We start from the raw sequence: 7245 nt of genomic DNA, 5'->3' as shown, positions 1-7245 counted from the left end.
GGGTATAGGGGGGTTCGGACGTCGCCGACGACTAAGTTAAGACAGGAAATCATGAAACACACGATCTAGCGTCCCTACAGCTGGGCTGACCGGCGGTATGGCTCTCCACTCCACGTCTCCACCACCATCCACCATCGCCACTACCTCTCACTATATACCGGTACTGCAGTCCACATACGTCGTTCCCATTATCTTCACAAGGCATTCGAATTCGTGTATCCATTCAAACCGGCCGGCGAGCGCTGGTACGCCATGTCCCAAACGCCGGTCGCTGAGCCCTCCGACGACCCCAACGCATTCACGTGTGTCACGCTGCTCGCGTGCTGCCTCCCGGGCCTTTCGAAGAAGAAGCCGGAGGAAAGTGGCAGCAAGAGCCAGCAGCCAACGGCGCCGGAACAAGACCAGCCCAAGGAGCAAGAGCACCCCCAAGTGCCGAGCCGCGCCGCGTCGCTGGAGAAGCTCGAGTGCTCCTCGCTCTACTCCGGCAGCAACATCATCTTCGACTTCCTGGCCGTGGAGCTGGGGGAAGGGGACGACCGTGGCGTCGGCGCGACCCACGGATATTGCCCTTCGCCGTGCTTCGACCTGCCGGTGGAGCGGATACGGACCGCTGAGCGATACGGCGTCGACGACGCGCCGGTCACGTCCGCCTTCGTGTTTGACGGCGGTTACCGAGACGGCGCCGCCCTGAAGAAGATGGCATCGTGCCTGGCGCCCGGCACCCCAGATGGCACGGAAGCGCGGCCAACGCATCTCGTGAGGTTTCTGTCCGCGTCCGATTCTGGCTTGCCGGTGCGGCCTGCCGTCACATCTGTTGGGCCGGCAAAAGGCCGATGATCCGAGGATCGCGAGTTCGCTGGTCGTGCCCGCAGTGTCGCACAATGAAGCCAATGACGGCACGGAGACACATAAACGGAGGGCATGTTTGGTCCCTTACTTTCTCGGTCTACAAAAGTTTCAGACTCCAGCAATAGCGCCTAAAAGAGGGTTTGTATTAGGGATGGCAATGGGTAACTATGATCCGCGTACGCATTTGATGGTTAGTGAGGATTACATCCCTAGTTAGGATCTCTTCGCTTCATGTCATATTGTTTTGATCAATTTAATGTCTTGTAACTGCAGGTATACCTGTGGGTATCCATTTATCCTGTCAGGTGAGGGATATGATAAAAACTTATACCTATTAATGGGCATGGTTACGGGTTACGGGTAAGATTGAAGGTGATGGGTACGGGTATGGGATGGCTCTACACGTACCCATACCATGTGTATGCCATCCCTAGTTTGTATTTCTATTTCCCTCTGGTTTCAGCAGATACTCTATTTGACGCCTAGTTTAACATCAAATCATTCAAACACAAATATTTCATGTGCATTTTTTCGATGAAAGGAATATATTTATATCACCAAGATACCGATTACATTCAGCCTCTGCAACATCGCAGTATCCTAATGGTAGTGCGAATGCACACAACTGAAAAAAGAAAAAAAATCTAAAAAAGGAAAATTCTCGTTATAGTGTTCCAGTCCTTAGAGCAGCAACACAAACACCACCATGACAACATATAAAAATCCAAGTTCTCCAAAACAGTGCACAATCAACCGATCATAGATCTTAGGTTTTCACCCCGAATCAAGTCTCCGCTTTCAAAACAATGTTGTTAACAAGGTCATTGCCACGCACAACCAGTTAAGGACAGACCTTGGGTTTTCACCCTGAAAGGTAGGATATTTAACTTCTGATGTGCTTACGCCCCCATTCGCATGCCGCTGCTATGAAGGCTGAAACACCAAGCAAGTTCACCATGATGCAAAGCCTCGAACCACCAGCACTAGTCTCAAATCTTGGCTTCCATGCGATCCTGTTCCTCTCACTTCACCATGGAACCAAAAACACATGTCCCATGATGGCAACAAATAGCAGAGTTTCACGTCGCTCCCTCCTGAAACCAAATGATAAAAAAATATGGGAATGCACAACCGATTCTCATGCGATCTAGCAATCTACATGCATGAGTCGTCCAAAGGAGTTCGCCGGTAGAGCCTTCCGGAACTTGACACTCTGGTCATATCAAGGAGGACAAGCATCCAATAGAACTTCATCTTGTCGCAAGAGAAACCCTAGGACCGCCACCTTTATTCTTCGATGCAGACGAACAAGCCCCCTGATGCATAATATGAGGTCATTTGAACTAACTATGATATTGTTGTGGTCATGATATAGCTCATTTAGCTTGAAAGGCATGAAACTTCATTCATGGTAGCTAATTTCTGAGAAGGTTTTTCAGAACAACGTATTGCAATTTATCATTTTCCTTATCTAGGTCAAATAATATAAAATAACATTGTGCGTAGGTTTTCATTTTTAAAATTCTTTTGAATTTCATGTTGTTTTCAAATTGTAGTTAAAACGGCGGGCATAACCATCTTTAGGTAGGGGTTGAACTTTGCGGAACTGTTATCATATATGTGATGAAATGACATCTTGTATGGCTAATAATGATTTTTGGAAGAAAAGAAACGTGAGCAAACATTTGCACAGAACATTATATATTCCTTTGTAGATGCGTAATCGTGTCCTCTTATTCAATGTGATATGTGAGAAATTCGTATACATAGTTTAAATCATAACCATAACAGCGTGGAAATAAATCATGTATTCCTCCGCATCTTATCATGCTGGAATGGTCAATCAGTTGGAGCCTTCAGCTCCGGTGGAGGGTTGCCGCGGCGCCGGCCTTCTCCCAGACGGCGTAGTCGTTGCCGTGGGCGGACGTGACGAAACCAGCCGGGAGGACGGCCCCGACGTCGAACCTGGAACCGATCTTCACCACCACCTTGCCGTCGATCTCCGCCACGTACGCGTCGCCGTCGTGCATGAGGATCTTGAGCGCGCTCGTCGCCGTGATGCCGTTGCGCTTCCTCACCGCCACTAGCGCCGCGATCTCATTCTTGAACCGCGAGTCAAAGAAATGGTCGTAGAACTGCAAATCATCGGGGACAATAGTTTAAGGGTGTGCCTATATCTCAGTTGAATGAGATTTTCTTAAGTCTCAGTCAACTTAGAAAAGTGCAACTACAGTTCAAAGAAAAGTGCAACTCGGTTCAGTTGCACATTTTTATCAGCAGAAAAGTGCAACTTAAAGCACATTTTTGTAATTGACTTAGACTTAAGAAAATCTCAATTGCAAAACCGATAGTTTAAAGCTGTCTGCCTTTCTAAGGAAATTATCGGTAGTAGAAGGGTCTCCGGAGCTGGTTGCTTACGATGCATGGGATGCCAGGGTGGGTGAGGATGTATGCGTAGCCCTGCATGATCTTGTCGGACGGGAATGGCCACTTCGCCTGCGTGGAACCGGTGTCGTGGTTGTCGACAAAAGTGACGGCCTTGGCCGGCCACCACCCCATGACGCCGGGGGCCTTCCCCAGCGGGTCGATCAGCCGCCACAGCTCGCCCTCCACGGCGGCGTTCAGGATGAACTTGGTCGTGAAGTCGAACACCATGCCCGCCGACGCCTCGCCGCCCACCTTGTCCACCCAGTTGACCAGCCTCTGCCGGTGCGCGTCCTGGTCGTATTCCGGCTTGCCGTCGCCTCCCGTAGAAATGCCGTCCCATATCTCAGCCACGGCGAGGCTGGGGGATGTGCCATCGATGTACACCTTGGCGACCTCCGGTGAGTAGCCCCTGGCGAAGTCGAGGCGCCACGCGTCGAAGCCGAAATCGCTCTTGAGCCAGAGGAGCCACGCGGTGAGCTCGCGCTGGACGCGGGCGTTGAGGTGGTCGATGTCCGGCGCTCTATCGTAGTCGGCGCCAGTGTCCAGGTTGCCGGTTCCGTCGGAGTAGGTGGTGTCGTCGCGGCAGATCATGTGGGGGCCCCAGTCTAGGCGGCTGTCCGAGGTGCCGCCTTCGTAGATGCAGTAGATGCCGCGCTTGTCCTTGTAGTCGGCGCAACGGTGGTTGATGACGATGTCGGCGATCACCTGCACGCCCTTGTCGTGGAACGCGCCGATCAGCGACTTGAGCTCCGCTGCCTTCCCGTACTCGGAGGCGTCAATGTCGTACAGTCGACCAGGCATGTAACCTGTACCCAACTCGCGCAGGAGGTACGTACATATATATATGCCAAGTCAGTTTTTTTTTCTAAAAAGAAAGCAATCACTTAATTTGCATGAACGAACTGTGGCTCGATGGGGACGAGTGGGCGACCTTCGCTGGCGACGGAGTGCGACGGTGGCGGCAGCCAGACGTGCGTGACTCCTGCGGCGGCGATGTCATCGACCTTCCCCATCATCATGTTATACCACCCGCCCCTCTGCTTCCACGACTCCCAGTTGAACGCCTGCAACAAAGAACCCATGAGCAACATGCACAAAGTGATGCGTGGAAATTCCTCAGAGTTACAGAAACAAATTTGTAACCCAATCAATCAAATCAACACGAATGCATACCTGAAACAGGACTTGATGGCCGGACGCCAAATTTGCAAGAAGCAGAAGAAGCAGAGACAAGCAGCACATGTTGCTGTTCTTCCCCATCGCGCTAGTATGGATGTCACAACACAAGGCACACTTCGTCTTCACGGAATAATTGATTTGTTGATGGTTACATGTGTACTTCGTGCTTGGTATTTATAGCTAGGGCAGGGGATGGGAATACAATCGAGGTACGCAGTACGTACATATTGCTGTGAGACAGGAGTTGCTTGGACGCAATGCATGGCCACCAGACTCGGTTATGGAAAAAGGGTAACTGATAATGGTCAAGTCAAACAGGGGTGACACATACTATAACGGAAACCAAATCCAACTTGGGATCGAGTGCAGCATTGCCGTTAAATGATCTTCAGTCTGGAAAATAAGCATGGCGAATTGGTGCGAAAGAAATGATTTGAACTCTGGAACAGCGTCGCTTTTAATTTGTATTCAAGCAAGCTAATGTTCTCTGGTTGATTCAATAATTTGCACCGATTTTTTTTCAATGCAGAGCAAGTCTTGAACTGGTACTGGAACCGTAACAAACTTGATTCAAGACGGTACTTCTTTTGTATTGATCGAGGAATGAACGGTGAGTGGCAGATCCGTGACTTTTTTTTTTCAAAAATACATCTTATTAGATTTCAGATTTCATAGACAAAAGACCAAGATAGCCTGAATAACACCAAGAAAGCTACACCAATACAAACACAACGCCGCACTGCTTACAATGTAATCCACTACAATAAAACATCGGCCAGGTCCGAACTAGGCCATGTGCCGCCGGCTGAGGAGGGACCTCCTTCCCTTTGCCCGGCAATGCGTGTGGCGGCGTCGAGGAGGGGCACTAAGGAGGGAGGCCGGCGGTGGAATTTAGGGTTTCCTTCTTGTTGCCTCTTGGAGGGCGGGGGTGAGAGGGGCGACAGCTAGGGCGTTGATGGAGTTTAAGCCTGCCAAGAGATATAAAGACTGGAGAAATGAAGCATGAAATCCACATGGGCATTGCGAGTGTTTGCACTTGGACATATCAACCTTGGCGGCAGGAGGTGCCAAAAGCATATATTGGTCAAACGAAACATTGATGGCGTGGATTGATTTGTGGATAGGTAGTGGAGAAAGCATGAGCCGCCTACATCCATTTCATTTGCCTGAGAAAAAAAATTGATTTCTCATTCCGCTGGCACACAACACATAAAAGCTAAGCCTTACAAACCTTATCAAACTTGTAGTGGCAGTAAATTTGCGTGGACGCCCGCATGAGCTAAGTAATACTGTATCTGTATGTAATGAATATAACATTGAATAAACCCAGTTATCTAGTTTTCAATCCTTGCAGACGCAAATTTGAGTGCCCATTTAGTCGCGGAGACAAGAGTGGGTATATATAAGCTAAGATCAAAATCCAGGTACCCATAATATTTACACTCACAAAGACCAAACTTGGTAGTAAGAAGAATTAAATATGTATACTAGTGCTTATAAGGTTGAGTCGTATTTAAAAGGTTGTATGTATCACTAGTTGAGGCAGAGGCCAAGAAAATGAAATTATATCCCAAATTTTGGAAAGGGGTCAGACTTTGGTGCACACCAATATTAAAATACAGTCATAAGGATGGGGCATCACCATTGAAAAAGTAAAATTCTCTCCCAAATTATAAAACACATTTGAATTACCACTTGGGTCACTCCCACTAGGATGGCACCAGCAAACCCTACCCGCCCCTTATCTCTCATCATCCCCTCTCTATGTTCCTCCTGCCAAAAGAGGCTAGTGGGTGAAGCCCGTTTCAGTGGACGTTGTCTACTAGGCGAGTTACCCTCGACATGAGGTGGCAGCCATGAGTGGCATAGCCTGCTTTTGAAATGGTGGCACGAGGCGTTGCGACGGTGAAGGCACGTAGCAATTGGCATGAACACAACAGTGTGAAGACGAGGAGTTTGGCCTCGGTTTGAAGGTCGATGGCCATCCAAGCCGACGGAGCTTTTCCTTTACATTTGGTGCCTCGACGACACTTCCACTAATACGGATTGATGCTAAGAGCATGGCTGAATTGACTCATTGGTCACTGATTTGGAGTCTATCACCCCGTTCATGTCACTCATGTGGTGTCCTCCATCTAGCTAAAAAGAATTGGAACGGGGTAGAAAATGTTGTTTCTGTGACTCGGAGGAGACGGTGAATCATCTTTTTATCTCTTGTATTTTTGTTAAATTAGTCTGGAGTGTTGTTTATGTTACTTTTGATATACCACCACCAACAAATATTACCAATCTGTTTGGGAATTGGTTGAATGGTATTGACACAAAAAACTAAGGCTAAAATTCGCATTGGTGTCTCAACTTTAGTTTGGTGGATATGGAGCAATCGAAATAATGTTGTATTTAATAGAAAATATTCTACAATTTTTTTGCAAGTTAAACATATGGTTGTGCATTGGATTCAGCTGTGCGTTTCCTATCCCCGAGTATCAGCGGTAATGTATGGTTACTGGATGCAACTGGCTGCTGGTTGCTCAGGATGTCTTCTACTAGGGTATTAATAGATTACAAGATGTTTAGAGATCCAATATTATGTTTTCTTTTTTGATGGTTAACTTTTGTATCGACCCTAAATTCTGGATTTTTTTGATACTTCTAATGAAACGATGCGTGCATTAATGGAAATAGTTCATTAACAATTATCCATGCCAACATGGGCAAAGATGGCAAAATGCAATTATGCAAATGTCACCTTACGGAACCAACAGATAAATCGGCAACACCTATTTCCGA

At 47.9% G+C, this 7245-nt stretch overlaps 2 protein-coding genes across 2 annotated transcripts; one reads left to right on the top strand and one right to left on the bottom strand.

The window, feature by feature from the left end:
* Positions 1-252: 252 nt before the first annotated feature.
* On the top strand, positions 253-837 carry LOC124681744. The gene has a single exon (XM_047216571.1). The coding sequence runs from the start codon at positions 253-255 to the stop codon at positions 835-837; it is 585 nt and encodes a 194-aa protein (XP_047072527.1).
* Positions 838-2705: 1868 nt separating this feature from the next.
* LOC124681745 (alpha-amylase type A isozyme-like) lies at positions 2706-4536 on the bottom strand. The gene is made up of 4 exons (XM_047216572.1): positions 4450-4536; positions 4208-4340; positions 3268-4082; positions 2706-2984 (listed from the first exon to the last, which is right to left on the bottom strand). The coding sequence occupies exons 1-4, from the start codon at positions 4534-4536 to the stop codon at positions 2706-2708; spliced, it is 1314 nt and encodes a 437-aa protein (XP_047072528.1).
* Between the last annotated feature and the right edge of the window lie 2709 nt (positions 4537-7245).

The sequence above is a fragment of the Lolium rigidum genome, unplaced genomic scaffold (genome assembly GCF_022539505.1).
Source record: "Lolium rigidum isolate FL_2022 unplaced genomic scaffold, APGP_CSIRO_Lrig_0.1 contig_54461_1, whole genome shotgun sequence".
In the NCBI taxonomy this organism is placed as follows: domain Eukaryota; kingdom Viridiplantae; phylum Streptophyta; class Magnoliopsida; order Poales; family Poaceae; genus Lolium; species Lolium rigidum.
The sequence above is the reverse complement of the archived record's forward strand: the minus strand, read 5'-3'. Positions and strand labels throughout refer to the sequence as shown.

Excerpts from the sequence above, each read along its gene's own strand:
- LOC124681744 (XM_047216571.1), top strand. The coding sequence starts at position 253 with ATGTCCCAAACGCCGGTCGCTGAGCCCTCCGACGACCCCAACGCATTC.
- LOC124681745 (XM_047216572.1), bottom strand. The coding sequence starts at position 4,536 with ATGGGGAAGAACAGCAACATGTGCTGCTTGTCTCTGCTTCTTCTGCTT. Across the intron at positions 4,341-4,449 it reads GCCATCAAGTCCTGTTTCAG|GCGTTCAACTGGGAGTCGTG; the intron begins GTATGCATTCGT and ends TCTTTGTTGCAG. Across the intron at positions 2,985-3,267 it reads ACCCTGGCATCCCATGCATC|TTCTACGACCATTTCTTTGA; the intron begins GTAAGCAACCAG and ends GATGATTTGCAG.